This window comes from Eptatretus burgeri, chromosome 10, assembly GCF_056783735.1.
Source record: "Eptatretus burgeri isolate ZD-2024b chromosome 10, Ebu_testis_v1, whole genome shotgun sequence".
In the NCBI taxonomy this organism is placed as follows: Eukaryota; Metazoa; Chordata; class Myxini; order Myxiniformes; family Myxinidae; genus Eptatretus; species Eptatretus burgeri.
The window spans coordinates 29,494,136-29,512,416 of NC_140970.1; the positions used below are offsets into that span (position 1 = coordinate 29,494,136).

General features: G+C 35.0%; 1 protein-coding gene across 3 annotated transcripts in view; it reads right to left on the minus strand.

Annotated features, from left to right (window-relative positions):
- The window catches only part of LOC147018194 (annexin A2-like), a 104,156-nt gene that overhangs the window by 21,627 nt on the left and 64,248 nt on the right, over positions 1-18,281 (minus strand). For all 3 annotated transcript variants that reach the window (XM_085897655.1, XM_085897653.1, XM_085897654.1), the window contains one exon: positions 136-192. In XM_085897655.1, the coding sequence (XP_085753781.1) occupies positions 136-192 (57 nt within the window). The remainder of the gene's footprint in view (positions 1-135; positions 193-18,281) is intronic.

An 18,281-nucleotide genomic window follows, 5' to 3' on the forward strand; every position in this document is an offset into this window, starting at 1 on the left:
TTTAACATCCAATGTCACACACACCCTCTTCCCTTAATCTCTCATTGCAATTTGCCTTCCCCACACACTTGAGGTTCGTTTTCTCTCCAACCAATTTATATTGAAACAAGAGGGTAGTGAAGTGATCTTACGTACTCTCGCATCCATCTCTGCTTGGTCATTACTCAAAGGTTCCATCTCACACCGTTCTGCCTGGAGACGTTGCAGAAAAGAATATGCAAAAAAAAGTAGTTTTCATCGCTTACATCAGTCATCTTAGACCTTATACTACTATTTGCCTCACATGAAAGAGAGATGTTACTGTAAAGTGTGATTTCTATGTGTTGCATTTTTGGCTTGACTGACTGACAACTTGGACACAGCTGAGTTTGTGGACCGACTGTTTGGAGAGGATCTTGGCTGAAAGATTCAAAATCTCTGAATAATGGAGCCCAGCTGATGATCCAGGCAGTCTGAAAAATCTATCAATTGCTTACAGGTTGAAAGGTTCTTACTTTAGGTAACAACTATTTTGAGGTTTGCTATTAAGATAAAGTGAAGCATAGCGTTGTAGAATTAGTCTAATTAAGAACATCCTTTAACTGTTATAATGCTTTACAAATGGCCATTACTGTTGAATAAATGATTAGGTTTGTGAGGTGCAGATGTTATTGGCTCGACTAGTGTACACAGCCAGCCTTCGGCACAGTTTGAGATGGCTAATCGAGCCCACAGTCCAACTGCAAACCCTACTGACTGGACGAGCACCTCACCAGCCAGCCTTGGTTAAATTCGACAACTTTGTCAAATTGTGCTCATCACATTTTATTGTCTAATTTAACCACAAGTTGATTTTATACCTTGAATGTGGATGATGCCAAAGTTGGCTATGTCCTCACCTTGAATAACTGTCACTTCCATTGTTCATTTTAAGGGGTTTAAAAAATTACATCACAGATACATAGCTTTTGCAGAGCAATGAAATGTTGTATATATGTACAGTGCCTTCAGAAAGTAGACACCCCTCGACTTTTGTTACATTTTATGTTACACCTTGAATTTACCCGAGAGTTGGTGTCAAAGCCACCCAATGCTCGCCTGTTTATACATTTATCGTTTTTAAAAGACTAGTCGAATAATTAATATTTTTTTATAAAGCATTGCAGTGAAGTCTGATCCAAATAATTTTAAAGCAATATATGTATTTGTATATTGTAATCAGTAAAAAATAGTGTGGTAGATAAAAACATTAGAAAGGAAAAAACTTTAACGTTGATGTGCTACAAAAAGTTAAGTTCAAAACAGGTCAAAATTTTTTCAAAATTTGAAATTCTTTTTTAATTTCAACTTCACTACACCAATAGTATACCCCAAAGGAACCTCCATGCCAAATGTCAGCATCCGAGTACACATATTAAATGAATGGCAAGCTTCTAAATTCTAAATAACTTGCACCAAAACTAACATTTTCACGCTGAGGCTGGCGCTGACACTCACGCTCACACCGGGGGTATCGCTATAGCTCTCTGTTCTTCAAACAGGTGAGCTAAAAATGGATCAACTTTAAATATTTTGTCACCGATCTACACAAAATACCCCATAATGACAAAATGAAAACATGTTTTTTTTTAATTTTTACAAATTAATTAAAAATGAAAAGCTGAAATGTCTTGTGTCAATAAGTATTCAACCCCTTTGCTATGACACTCCAAATTGAGCTCAGGTGCATCCAATTTCCTTTAATCATCCTTGAGATGTCTCCACAACTTGAGTGGAGTCCACCTGTGGCCAATTCACACACCTTTCTTTCTGCATAAGGTCCCACAATTGACAGTGCATCTCAGAGCAGAAACTGTACCGGGAAATCTATGGAACAGTCAGTAGAACTCCGAGATGGAATTGTGAGGAGGCATAGATCTGGGGAAGGGTACAAAACAATTTCTAGTGTGTTAAAAGTTCCCAAGAGCACAGTGAACTCCATCATTAGGAAATGGAAAGAATATGAAACTACCCAGATTCTTCCTCGAGCTGGCCGTCCGACCAAACTGAGCAAGAAGGACCGAGGTCAGCGAGGTGATCAAGCACCCAATGACCACTCTGACAGAACTACAGAGTTCCTTGGCTGAGATGGGAGAACCTGCCAGAAGGACAACAATCTCTGCAGAACTTCACAAATCTATGCTTTGTGGGAGAGTGGTCAGACGGAAGCCATTCGTGAGAAAAAAGTACATGACAACACACCTGGAGTTTGCAAAAAGGTACATGAAAGACTTGGAGCATGAGACAAAAGATTCTGTGATCTGATGAGACTAAAAAATCTAATACTGTTGTGGGCCGGGGTTCGGTGGCGATAAACGACCACTAGGTGGAGCAGTAGAGCCATCTCCCACCGAACACCCGGAATTTAGGTCGTGACTCTCAGACAACTCCGAAGGTCACGGGTCACTTAAGGACCGTGATCGCCAATTCTCTGACGGCGTGGGGTAGGGTTAATAGCCAAATTTCAATATACCTAAGTACCCACGTCGTCAAATTACCGGGGAAGTCACACCCTCAGCGGACTGTCGAACCGGGTCGCTCTAGTGACCTCGGTCCGGTGTAACCGAGCGGAATTACCAACGTCTGTCGGTCCAAACGACAACTTACAGCCCAATCGGCTTACTGGTTCTCAAGCACGAACTGTGCTGGGTCAATGGAAGAAAACACGGGCAACGAACTGGAACATTTAACAAGAGGGTTTATTTATAAAGGAGGGAGACAGAGCAGACTTAATCACGAACAAAATGCAATGTACAATGAAAAGAAAACACTTAAACAATTCTACCGAACAGACTGGCGACGCGCGCGCACACACACACACACACACACACACACACACGCACACACACACACACACGCACACACACACACGCACACACACACACACACACACACACACACACACACACACACACACACACACACACACACACACCAAAAGAAATGGACCCCGTCGGGTCTTTATTGAAGCCTTCTGCTCGAGAGGGAACGTGAGCTGAGGGTCAAGGTTTGGTTGGGTACCTTTCTGCAGACCACGTTCGCGGATGACCACGGCGACAGACAAAGAAATGGCCACGATCACTGCTCCGACGCACACACAGAGCAATGGCCACAATGAAAACACTACTCTCCTCCTGACGACCACTCTACTCTTCCCTTTCGCGAGGTCCAAGGGATTTCTTCCCCTCCCACTCGCCTCCTGATTGGATGGGGCATCGCGGGGGGTGTGTCGGGGCGTCTCGGAGGCCCGCCCCCCGAAGAGGCTCTGTAGTAGTTTCCGGCACTCTGGCCTCCCATTGGCCGGAGCCCCTCGGCCCTGCTCGCCCTTCACCCATTGGCTGGAGGAAACGCTCCATGCCCTTCCTTGGAGTGGAGCCTCAATATGATGAGATGGAGGTTCCGCCCATGCCTTCAGCCAGAAACACGTGGGCAATGGAGTCGGTGGTGCGAAGAAGTGAAGGAGATTGATGTAAAAAAAAAAAACTAACTATAAAGAAACTTCGCAGCGCACAAATGTAATTCCCGTTAGACATAGGGGATGGGGCCCTAACTATAAACACATACTTTTCGAAGTAACTGAACTGCGGGGACTGCTGTCTGTTTGTGTTTGCAAATGGCTGCCAGATTCGTAACAATACCATCTCTACCATGAAGCATGGTGGTGGCAGCATTATGCTATGGTGATGCTTTTCCATGGCAGGGACTGGGACACTTCTAAGGATATAGCAAACAATGAATGGAGCCAAATGCCGGCAAATATTTGATGAGAACCTGTTTCAGAGTGCAAATACCTGAGAGTGTGGTGAAGATTTACGTTCCAACAGGACAATGACCCCAAGCATACAGCCAAAGCAACGCTGGAATGGCTTCAGATTTACCCTTAAACACATAAAAATCTTCTCCAGAACGGCTGGACAGATCGAAGGGAAACTTCACACAAATGTTCCCCAAGCTTTGGGTGTACAAGTTTGTTCAGGAATAATTGATAGTTCACATGGTTTGGTAGCCATAATGGATTGAAGGAAAATATAAAATAACATTTTCTCTATTAAATAAAAAATGTAAAAATATTAAAGAATTAAAGAATCAACAGACATGAAACTTCACAAATATGATATAGTAGAGATGGGGAATACAAGTTTAAATTTCAACTTGATCGGATGCATGGTCTGGAAGCCAGCATTATTTAATTTTTTTGATCTGGGTTCTTTTTTTGAAAAAGGCTCACTTGGCTGTGCCTGGATGTGTTTGATGGTGGAGTAGTATCTGCTGACATGTGAATCCTAGCTAGGTTCCTCCTGATGACTTCATCTTTGCTTGTTGGAGTTCCTTCTGATGACACCAATGCAGGACTGCACTTATTTGGCCTTCCATTTGATTTGAATTGAATTTATTTTAATCCCATTCTAAATTCAATTGAATAATAATAAAAAAAAAATGATGGGTCCAGGTCAGGTGTCCAATCAAAGCGGGGTTGCATCAAAGAGGGATGTCTTGGTACCCGGTGATCACTGACAGCTGTTATAAAGTGGCAGTTCTAATTATGACTATTTACGTAACACCAGCACACAAAATTACACAAACACCATACAAAACAAGTCCTGGCGAGGGGCTGCAATCTCTGATTGCTCTTTTTCTTGTTTAACTTGTGAAGCCTGCAATGTTCTTAAGGCAACGACACGCCTATAAAATTGAATCGGGGTGCCACAGAATAAGAAAAAGAGTTTAGAGTGTCTCCAGTGAAAAGGTTGAAAACCACTGCCTTACTTCATTGTTGGTGGCAGAAAGGGCCACCACCACCCATGTGTGGGCGGGGCCTCCACCACCATAAATCCAGCATTGCCTGTAAGCAATTGACATGCAAACAAACAGCCAGACAAACAGACAAAATAATAAACCAAACCAATCAATATACTTGCGAATCTTGGATTTCGCAATTAACAAACAGACAGGGACGAAAACATAACCTCCGTCCACCTTCAGTAGTGGAGGTAATGAAGAATCCATTGCTTCCATTTCAACTGCTGCTCTCCTGACTTTGGAGGGTCCTGGTTACTTTGACTGGTCAAACATTTTCATTGCTGCCAGTAGCTAGGCCTATATTGATAGACAAATACGTACCTGGGAGGATGTCGATTCTGAATGTGGTGCAAATTTTTTATTTTTTTTTTGATTTTTAATGCACCTCTTCCGCTTGGTCCCATACATTGACCTACATGTCAAGTTTGGGTGTTTTTTGAGGTATTTTGATCACTTTTTCCCAATTCTATGCAGTTTACAGTGGCTATTCTGGTGGTAAACTCACAATAACTATGTACCAGTCAAATGAATTATGTATGTTCACATAAACCATGAACAGTGTGCATGATTCAAACTGGAGAACAGGTCTTCATTGATCCAGTCAAAAAAAACAGGCTTTATCGAGGCTGGTCAATAAACCAGTCAAAACATAGAAGAAGCAGGTAGTTGAGATGATGAATATCGACAGGCAAATATTCAGTAAACTTGTCGTCATCAGTCTATCTTGAGATGTCCAACCTCTTGAAGCACGAGTTAGCACCAGTACCACTGATACTATTCAATCTAGATGGCTCTATGAAAAGGACACAAGAAAGCAAATCCCTCACATGGTTAGAGAAAGGACATGCCACTGTTGACCTCCCCATATCTACTGTACCAACTCTTAGAGTTGTCGACTTGATGATGCTCTTACGGATGGTATGTATGGACTCTGCTTCTTGCAAAACATTTGGTGAGCTTTCTGATCAGTTGTTGTATGTTTTTCTTGGAATGAGATGCAAATACACTGCATCAGTTGGTGATAACTATTCTAACCAAGAATCAATAAAGTCAGGGGAGAGAGCTCACAGAGGAAGTGTGCAGATGCAAGAGGTTTGGAACCCTACACGGTTGACTCCGCTCCCAAAACGGTGAATAAAGATGATGTCTAATGCCAAGAACAAAGCAAATACAGCAAACTTCCTTTTTCAAGATTGGATAATTAAGTGTGAGAACACACTTCTGCAGGGTTTTGAACTATACCTCTCGGGTGGATTCCATGATGTCACAAGAGCAGTGAGAATTGTTCGAGGGGACTATCAAGATGTCCCCAAACTCGGAGCTGACCATGAAGAAGCAGATTCACGGATGTTTCTGCACATTTCACATGCAAAGCAAACACTGGGTGTGGACAGTCATCATGTGGAGCTTGGAGTCTGATGTGGCTTCAATGTGTCTACAATATTGTCCAGTAACCGGAATAAAGTAACTGTTCTTCAAGATGGGAACAGGTCAAAATAAGAGATTTATGCCAATGCATACAGGAACTGGGAGAAAACGTGTCACTTGTGCTGCCCTCTATCCATGCATTCAATGGATGTGACTCCACATCAGCATTCAGTGGAATGGGAAAGGAGAGATGGATGAAAACTGTCAGCACACCCAGAACTGATGGATCGTTTGAAGGGTTTCAGAAAAAACAACATCTCAAATGGACGCTGAAACTGAAGCAGCGTATGTGTCTCTTGTATCGATCATGTACTGCGGGAGAACAGAGGCTTGTATTGATGATGTATGCTCTGAATTGTTTGCAAAGCATAACAAAACCAGCAAAAAACTCCCTCCAACTATCGAAGTGCTAAAACATCACATGAAACAGGCCAATTACCAAGCCTACATCTGGACACATGCCACTCATCAATATCTCACTGTGTCACTCATGAATAATGGATGGGTATTGGATGACAATGGCCATCTCGTCCCAAAACTGACAACATTTCTACCTGCACCTGAAGCAGTTCTAACATTCACTAAATGCGGATGCAAGACAAACTGTAGCACCATGAGGTGCAAATGTCGAAAGGGCGACTTTATCTGTTCTGACGCTTGTAGATGCAAAGAGGAATTGTGTAGCAACAGAGTTCTATACACTGATTCAGACAGCTAAGTTGAACAAATGTATCATAGAACTGTGTAAGCCTATGAATTACATGCATCATTGAAGATATTCCTCTTCAGCAATATAATTCATATGGACATATTAATAAATCGATGCCTGATAATATTGTCTTGAGGTTCGTTTTCGGAGCTTCCTTCAGAAACTTGAAGTATTGCTCATGAACATAAAGGCAAGAATGATATTAATCCCGATACATTTGTTAAATGAGACGGGTGCACATCTTTATGTTACAGGGCAATTATTAGGCAAAGGGATGACTGAACAAACTATTCATAATGGAATAACAGGTATATTACATTATGCTTGAGTTGCTCCAGCCCTGTAATACCTTCGAAGACAAACACGTGCTCACCAATGACAATGTACCCCTCCTTTCTGTTACCTCGTTGGATTTTCATGTGCAGGTGCTAATACAAAATACATGTATCACTTTGTTATCACTATCTGCATTGAAAACGAAGTGCATGTACATGCTCACAGGAGTAGGGTAAGAATACTGATTCTGGCTCACTTTTCCCCATGTAAATGAATGGGGGATTTTCAGCGATTTATATTTTTTTTCCCTAAAAATAAATCCCCTTTTTATCCCAAGGTATATTTATTTGTCTCCCCTTTTAACCTGGAGGTTGAACCTCATTGAATTGAACAGCTCACTCATTGAACCTATAAAGATTTGTTCATTCTCAAATTCCTTCAATAGTTTAATTTTCTTTGCACAATAATCCCCATCTAAAATATTGACAAACAAAACATTTGAATCTTTATATTTTTTAAGATACCCCATTTGTGCCATTACGAAATGATAAACTTCTCTTAATGCTCTTGTTTGACCACCTCCTGAGCCACATATCATTTTGAGATTATAGTAAATTGTTTTTTCATTGTTCAATTGATAACCATCAAAGTTTTCAGTCCATTCAAGGATATTCATTTTTTTCTTTACATCCTCTAACTTACTAGTTTTTAAATTAATTCGCTTATTTGTTTTATTTACCTTTGTTTTAGTTATTTTTTCAATAAGACTTATTTGATATTTTTCACATTCATTATGTTTTCCATTTATATACCAAGACTGAGATTTTCTCCACTCTTTAGTTTGATTAATACTTGGTTTAACCATTTATATATTGTGAAAAAGCAGCGGTAGCCCTTAAAAACCCTAACCCATCTTCCCATCGTTAAAACATAATCTATTTTATACACTCTATCATACAATATCCATATGGAACACAATCTATTCCATTATCTAAAATAAATCTCTTATCATCAAAGGCTCCTAATGCCTTTTTATTTACTTCTTCACTATATATGTTATGTTTATAACTTCTTATTGTATTCATTTTCCTATATTCTTCTTTCTTATTCATCAAACAATTATAATAATTTCTAAAAGTTATTGATTTCTTTATTACATATTTCTTTATTCCCTTTAACCTCTTATCAATCTGTTCACCATACTTATAAGCATATGCCTTTGCTCTCAATCCAATAAACTCACTCATTACTTTTCCACCCAACTCATCCTTAAACTTACCAATAACCTTTTCATTCTTTTTGGAAAATAACTCACTCTTCTTGCTGAAATTACTTGTATCATATACTCCAATATTTTTCTTCATATCTTCATAAACATCATCAGTTTTTATATCTAGGATAAAACTATCAGTATCCATATACAACAATGAAACATTTTCACCATACTCTTTCTTTAAGTCATTATACAAATAATCATACATCAATATCTTTGATAAATCAAGAACTGCTGTTCCAATATAAATTGGTTTATCCATTACAATACTTTCCTTTTTCATATGAATTGCAGAAAAGTTCTCTGAAAAAACCTCTTCTCTCTCAAAACTTGGTTTATTTATCAATCTCGAAGCTTCTTTCCAAGATGTTGCGAATCTAATGTTTTGCCTGTTTCTAACATTTTCCATAGTCTTTCCAAATACAGCATTATTCATTAATTTATAAAAGTCCCCTTCAAATTTTACTTTTGTATTTGCTCTCATATCTGTATTGAATTGAATATACTTTTTCACCCAAGGACTTTGTTTAAATTTTAAAACTCTATGAATTTTAGCTACTCTCAATCCTTCTCTCAAAAACTGTTTTAAGCTTCTCTGATGCAAAACATATCCCTCTTTATCATAGAATGTTGTTAATAACTTTTCTGTTGATTTACCTTTAATATTAAAACTTTTATGATAATCACTTAACCATTCTTTCTTTGGAGTTTCTTTCTCACATGCAAAAGGAAGATCTTTATGCTTATTATGAAGATCACTCGGGTACCTCAAATCAACTTCAAAATAATAACCTTCTTCTTCGTCATTCAATTCCTCTTGAGAAGAAATAACAATATTCATCAAAGCCTTTTCATAATCCTTTTCTTCCACCCACTCTAATTTACCATAAGGCAGAGATTGAGACATTGCCCATCCATACAAATTATTAGCATCAAAATACATCAAATAATTACTATCTTTTTCACTATCATAATTTGGAAGATATTTATTATTTGCTTTAGCATATCTTTTTGAACATACTTGTGATATTCCACCTCTCTTGGACTTCTCAATCATCAAAAGCATATCAACATCACTGATTAAATCTATATCTTGTTTTGTCATTTTCAACATTGCACTCCAAGCTAAACCAGGAGCTGTGAAATAGTGGGCAGGGTCTAATCCATAACAATTTTTATTATGACAGAGTGTTCTAAAAGCCTCAAACACATCAGCTAACAATAAAACATCTGTTTTTAGATATAAATCGTGATATTCTCCAAGGTTCTTTATCTTAAATATTTTCCATATTTCTTGTGCGTGTTTATATTCCTTATCACTTATCTCTTCTTCATAAAGGTTATTATAGAAACTTTCTTTTGAAGGAAGTTGTGTTTCTTTAAATCTCATAAATGAATCCATATAATCATAAGGATAAATTCCCTTACTTGTAAGAATTTTCTCTTTACTTTGAATTTCATTCCTTGTTTGAATTTCCTCTCTCGTAAGAATTCCTTCTTTAATCAGAATTTCATCTTTAATCTGAATTTCCTCTTTAGTTCGAATTTTCTTTATAATTAGAATTTCATCTTCAGTTAGAATTTCTTCATTAATTAGAGTTTCCTCTTTACTTTGAACTCTCTCTTTAATCTGAATTTCCTCTTTAGTGAGAATTTCCTCTTTTGGAAAGAATGAATTAAGATTTGGAAAAGAGTCCGTGGAGCTTAGATTTGATGCGAGGTAGGCTAGTGGTGTTCCCATAAACTTGTAAGAATCTAAAAACCTAATACGAGTTAAAGGTTTTGTGAATATCATTTTTGAAAATGAAATATACTTTTGACTTGTGTTTGTTATGGCAGAAATATTCCCTGGTGTTTTTGAAAGTTCATTTATAAATAGATGTGTATCATAGTTGGCGCTGTTGTGAAGAAAGACTGGAATAAAAGAAGGTAATTTATAATTAAGATTACAACAGGAATGAGCGGGACCTCTATATTTACCAGTAAGATGACAATGGTCTCTAACTTTAGACTCCTTAATTTCCCCTCACAAATATGACAGATATTGTTCATTCTAAATTCTAATTTTTCTTCTTTGGTTAATTTCATCGGTTCATTTGTTTCTTTCATTAATTTAGTGAGTCTTATACAATCCTTTTCTAATCGTTTTACAAACTCTTGTGAAGCATTTTTTCCACGATAATGTTCAAGTTTGTTATACTTTTCTCCAACAGATGATTTGATATAATAACAGAAACCACAAGGAATATGTTTTTGATATTTATTTGTATATGGTTCTTTTGGATTAGGAGAAGCAGTATTTATCTTTTTCAGGATACATTCAAAATCAGCGTATATCACAAATGGGTGCATGATAGATTTATTATAATCTTCAAAATAAATCTTTTCACCAGGTTTAGGCATTGTAATTACAGCTGATTTATGATTACTACAATATTTTGAATGTTGTTCTAATCGTTCTTTTGTATGAAATGAATTAAGACATCGCTTACAAGGATATATTTTGTTTGCTGTTCTGAATACCTGAGAAGAGATTAATCTTGATAAATTATTGATGTATGTGTAATGTGAATTCTTTCCAACACTAAAATATAAAAGGTCAATGTGTGTTTCTTCATTTTTATAGTTGTTTGAAATTTTTAATATTTGAACTTTGTTTGTATCCGTTAATCCATATACATTAATAGAAAGATTATTCTTTTTCTCAAATTTAGGAATATCTGTTAATGGCATTGGGAATTTAAAATCTTTAATGTCCAAGGTATTCTCATATTTCATATATTGTTTTACTCTTTCTGAATTACATTTTGGTGGATGTAAGTGAGCAAGAACAGACCAGAGAAAACATTTATTATCATTGTTCTTAATATTAACAACTGCCTTCTTTAGTTTTATTTCTTTTGGTAATTCAATATAAGAAGAAGCTTTAAGAGGGTTTGATTTTAGAATGTGTATATCTAAAAAGATGATTTTTTTAATATTGAATCCACTTCCTACCACTGTATTATCAACATCCTCCTCTTGTCTTGATAGTTCTTCATAAACCCCACTATTCAAAAAATCTTGAAATGATGTTATAAAATGAAGATCTGTTCTCATATAAGGAGTTTGTTCTTCATCTTGTCTTTTCATATTCATTTTCACTCCCATATAAAACTTTAAAGTTTTTATTTCTTTTAATGTCTTTTTAATAAATTTTTCAACATCGGGTTTCACTATTTCAATTGATTCAGCTATTGATGATGGACCGGGTTCTCCAAATTGAAAAATCCTTATTTTTATATGCCCTTTAAATGCCTCATCAGTGTTTTTAATATAATAGTCTCCCTTTACTTTAAACTCATTTTTCTTGTGTTTTTGTGATTGAAGATGTTGATTATAACTACTCTTCAAAACATCCTTTGAACAGATATCACAATGTTTTCTTTCCAACTCAAGAGGAGATATTTGATGAAATAGATTAAATGTGTGTTTGTTGGTTCGGAGGTGTTTTCTATAATGTTTATATTCGTGATTACAAACATCGCAGTACGTTGTATTCACCATATTTATAGAATAAAACTTTGCTTAAACTAAAATTTTCTTGATGAAAATTTCGTTTAATTTATAGGTGAATCTGTGCTTAAAAACATTTTATCCTCCAACTTTTTCACTTAATAAATACAATGTTTCAAGACACAAAAGACAAGTTTCAATCAATCTCTTCATCTGTTAAAGATACTGAGAAATATGTCAAGGATGTAAAATTGAACGAAGATAAATATAACAACTATTGGATAAAAACTATTATGGTAAATAATATGAGTTCTTCAATTTCCTTCAGTGGAAGGGCTTTTAGTATACCTGGTAGAACATCAATTAAAGTATCTCTAACAAAAGTTTCTCCTCTCCTTCTAGTAATATATTCAAAACTAGAAAAAGCAATGAAACAAGAAAAAGTATCAAAGAACAAAAACCTTATGGATGAAGCTTTAGAAAGAAAAGATAAGACCATCTGTAATATGCAAGGAGAAATTTGTATTTTTTTCAACAACCCTAAAGATGTAAATCTTGATGAAATAAAGGATGTTAATATATCAGGTGAAATGACATTTCGTTCAATAGTAGTTAACGATAATTTTAAAATTACCTTTAATATAAAAAATGTTGTCGTTGAATCTGATAATGAAAAAAAGTATATTGATATCGATGGTAATATACAACTGAAAGTATAGATGAATTTCAGTTTAAGTAAAGTTTTTACTTTATAAATATGCTAGACTTTCCTGATTCTCCATATGACAAATTTGAGAATTGTCCTGCGTGTGAAAGACGGGGATTAAACACAGAGTCAAAAGCCTATAAACAATGTATATTCTGTGATTATCTTCTAATTAATGATAATAAAAAATATAAAAAGGAAAATAATTCTTTTAGATTTACACCAAAAATGAATTACTTTACAAGATTGATTAGAGAAATGAATGTAAAGTATGAGGATGATAACACACCTTTCCTTACAAGGGAAGAAACTGAACGTATAAGAGAAATGTTCAAAGGATTGTTGTTGTATATTATTCATGGATGTAATTTTCAGGGAAATATCAACACAAGATATTGTATAAATAAAATAATGGATTATCTTGAAATTAAACCTGAACTTAGGATAAAATATAGAGTTTCTAAAAAAGCCAATAATAAATTAAATAACCTGTTTTTCAAATATATAAATGAATGATTTTTTACCTATTTGGGAAAATAAGATAAAATTTAACAACCATAAAAATCTCCCAAATTCATTAAGATGTCTCATAGTTGGTTCAAGTGGATGTGGAAAAACCTGCTTACTTTTAAAAATGCTCCTCACTCCCAACTTTTTAGATTATGATAATTTAATAATTTTCACAAAGTCGAAGTTTTCAACCAGAGTATCAACTACTCTCACAAGGTTTTAATGCTGGTCTTCAAAAAGAAGATATAATAGGTTTATTTAAACGTCAAAAAAACCTAAATGATTATAACATTGAAGATATAATTCAACTATTTTGTGATACACAGAGATGTAAAAAGAAATCAAATCTTATAACTTGTATTCTTAGTGATAATACGGATGATATACCGTCTCCCCAAGATTTGAATAAATCAAAAAGAACCTCGTTATCTTTGATGATTGTGTTAATGAGAGAAACCAAACGGTAATGGACAGCTACTACACAAGAGGGAGACATTCTTCTTGTAATTGTATTTATCTTAGTCAATCGTACTTTCAACTTCCTCGTCGTTCCATCAGAAACAATGCTAATACTTTTATTTTATTCAAGTTAAATTCAATAGATATCAATAATTTTTGGAGAGATAATTGTTCTACATTATGTAGTAAAAAGAAATTTGAGGATTATATGAAGCACACGACTGAAAAATATAAATATATTGTTGTGAAACAAGATGAGATATTAAGGGATATATTTTTTGTTTTATAAACAATTACATATATAAATGACAACTATTATTATAAATCTTGTGGGTAAATCTGCTTCTGGAAAAAACTTTCATAAATCAAGGTTCTTGTGTAGTACAAATGAGAATATTGTAAATTTACTTAAAAAACACCCCGTGATACGCATTGTATCAACAACAACTAGAGCAATAAGACCTGGAGAAGTAAAAGGTGAAGATTATCACTATATTTCAGTGGAGGAACATATGCGATTGAGGAATGAAGGACAAATATTTGAGGAGGTTTCTCTTGGTACAACAAAATATTCACATTGTAAGAGTGAGTTAAAGAAACTAAAATCTGGTGGTGTTGGGATATTAGAAACTAATCCAGAAGGAACGAGACAAATTATTAAATATCTGAGCGGAGTGAAGATTTTATCATTCGGTTTTGATGTTGATGAAGAAACTCAACACAAACGTATGAAAAGCAGAGATGCAAGGATTAGTGAAGAAGAAATTACAACTCGCATTAATGTTAATAAAGAATTTGATGAAATATTTAAAGAAAAGGATTTATTTGAACACATCTACTTGAATGATGAAGAAAAGGAAAATTTCCCTGTTGATCTTTACAATTCATTAAATGATATTTTACAATAAATAAATGGATACAAAAGAAAGAGCAAGAAGATTTAAGGAACATCAAGAGTTGGTTTCAAAAGTTGTAAAACAACAGGAAGACATAAAGAAGAAACGCAGACAGAAACTAACGGGCGAAGAAGCATTTGAAAAAAAACAAGAGAAATTTTTTAAACCACTTTTAAAAACTTCCCAAGAAAAAATGAAAGATGTTTCCACAGTTCCCACAGTAGAATATACTCCTAGAAAGCTCCAAATGTTAAAAGATTTCAGTCAAATGACGGAGGAAGAATTAGAGCATATTGGAGAATTAGAACATGATGAAGGTTTATTTCAACAACTGGAAGAGATTAATCAACCCCCTGATTATATTGTGAATGCTGTTCAAAACAATGAATATTCAGCAGATTCAAAAACCAAAGCAGGACTCATTCCAACAGAACAACCAGCAATATTTCATCTTGTTCAAGAAAAGGTATTGATATTTAATGATGAATTAAGGTTCTTAAGTTCTGCTCAACCCCCTGTTAAACTAACTCCGAGATTAATGTTTCTTCTCACAAAAGATGGAAGGCAAGGTTCAACTGTGAGGGATGAATCAAAGTATATTGATAAACCATTGGATATGGAAAATAATGATGATAGAGTATATATTGATTTGCTGAACACTCTAAATTATAAGGTTATTCTTTCTGGTAAAAGTAGGAAGAATGAGAAGGAGAAACACATTATTCAGGCTTTAAGTATCCTTGGTTCAGGTATTAGTTTTCTTCCAAATGACCCATCGCAATTAGTTAATAGACTGTTATTGTTGCTCGGCAGTAAGAAGGCTGGAAATAACAATTGTTTTAATGAAGCATCAGCCATTTTAGACCAGTTGATGAATATGAAAATAATTAATAAATCTCAATATAAAGACATTTTATCTCATATTAAATAAGATGAGAAGCACAATCCTGAGTTTTAATTTCACAACAAGCGACCACACATCTTCATTCCCATACCCACTACAACTTGACACAACAAAAGAATATGAGGCATCTTTATTGTCCATGGAGACTTATAATACCTTATTTAATATAACCGAGAAAAATGACAAGTTTAGTTATAATCCGGGAAGTGGATACAAAACGATAACAGTCTCACCCGGAGCATACGAGATTTCTCAAATATCTTCCGAAATTGCTCGTCTTATGAAAGAACAGGGTGATGAACCAAAAAATATTATTATAAACATTCAAAAACATACTTCAAAATCAACGATTAAAGTTAAAAATAACTACAAGGTTGATTTCACAATTGATAATTCATTTAGAGAGTTATTAGGTTTCTCCTCAAAAAGATTGAAACTAATGGGACGTTTTACAGTGATAATGTCATTCAAATATCCTCAGGAATAAATTCGGTGTTAATTCACTGTGATTTGATTGATGGTGCTTATAATGATGGATTAAAAACAAATACAATATTTTCATTCAGCGCATACTCAACCCCAATTGGTTATAAATTCAATATGGAGCCTAAAAATTTGGTTTATCTACCTGTGTCAGGAAAAACCATACACAGAGTAAATTTTAGGATAACCGACCAAGATAATCGTGTGATCTCTTTTAATGGAGAAGTTATATCCATCAGAATTCACCTACGTGAAGTTTTTCAATAAATAAATACGATGGTTATTGTGAGGAAGCACGAGTTGGGAAAATATAAAATAATTACAGGGGATGGGATGTTCCTTTCCCGTACTACAAGGGTGAAGGTATGTATCTTGGTAGAGGATACTATAAACCTAAGAGACAAAGGGGTGTCGGACATCAATTTAGAGGAGATGGGATAATTGATACTCTCATGGGTATTGGTTCAACTATTCTTAAACATAAAGACCTAATTGGTTCAACTGCTTCTGCTGTGGGAAATGTAGCAGGTGCTGTAAAGAGTATAAAAGATGCTCAGAAAGAATCTCATAAATTACAAGCAATAAAAGAAATTAAGAAAGGTAAAACTCAGTTGTCCCCCAAGAACGACAGAAAATAATTCAAATACTTGGATCAGGGTTTCAAAAGTTTTAACATCTTTTTTCCTAAATAAATACAAGTATGGAAGCAATTGATAGTATCTATGATTTGGATGATACTATTATTATCTCAAACTCCACTAAAAAAGAAGATTACTTCAAGGTAAATGCAATAACTGGAACAGACTGGAATACAAATGGTACAAAAAGTTTTGAAATAAATAATCAACAAACCTATTTGAATCTCTCCGAAAGTTTCTTGTTGTGTAAATTTAAATTCACTAAGGCTGGGAATAACACAAACGCTACACTTGTAAATGATTTCTTCTGGAAAATGTTTGATAGTGTGCGATTGTATATTGGAACACAAGAAGTTGAAGCGGTTGATTATGTCTCTGCTGTATCTGAAATGATGAAATTTACACTCTATACATTCAGTGATAGAATGGGAAAGGGGTCTGTCGAAGGTTTTATTCCTGATATGTCAACGGGAACAAACACAGACCCTGGATATATTCAAAGGAAAGGAATGTATAATGATGATACAAAAGCAGAAAATAGTTTTACTGTGGCAGTTCCTCTTAAAGGTATATTTGGATTTTGTGATTATGATAAAGTTCTGTATGGTCTTAAAATTAGATTTCAACTACAAAGGAATGATAATGAAAATAGATTGCTTTTTGGTGTTGGTAATGCTTTTGGTGATCAGAATAAATTTGTAATTGAGGAGATGAGTTGGTATATCAGTGAATATACTCCTAATCTTAAAACAGAAGAGATGTTGAATCGAAGACTTAACTCAAAAAAACCACTCAGTGTATCATACCTCAAAAGAAGATGTCAACACGTTAAACTCAATCAAACTACTTACACGTGGAATTTGGGTGTTCTGGAAGGAAAGCCACGATATCTGTGGATGATTTTTAAAAAGCCAGATGGTGATACTGCGACTGATAAGAATAATGCATTGAGTGATAATGCTAAGGTGAAACAACTTCGCGTTTCTCTAGATGGAACATTTTATCCACGAGATAGATTTGAAATTAATTGGGAAAAAAATGATTTTGCTGAAGCATACAAGTCTTACCAAAAGGTGTGTGAAAGTAATGGAAATAAAGAACCTATTTTGGATATGACAGCATTTAAAAGTTTGTATACAATCTATACGTTTGACCTGAGCGCTCAAAAAGAAACTATAAAGTCTAATCGAGTGGATACTTCCCTATACATTGAAAGAGGAGAGAGTGAAGAAGTTGATACATATTGTTTGCTTTTGGAAGAAACAGAATTGCAGATTAATACAGATAATGGTGTGATGATTAGTCTCACATAATTTTTTGTTAAATAAATGAGTGGCAAAGTACCAACTGGGGTATATGTTAATCAAATCAATCTTCATAAACTATCATCTTGTGTTCAAAATCAAAAGCCTTGTACGATTAACGTTAATACAATTCAGAGAAAAGGAGCAGTAAGAATTGATGTTTTGCTCACAAGAGAACAGGTTAAAATCTTGAATGACACTGGCTCACTTAAAATTAAAATGACAAAACCAATGTTGAAAAAATATTCAATAAGAGAGACGAGTGGAGGATTTCTCCCATTTCTAATTCCTTTATTTGCTGGTTTAAGTGCGGTTGGAGCATTGACGGGTGGTATTTCAACAGCGGTCAAAACTGCCAACGAAAGGAAGGCTCAACTCCAGG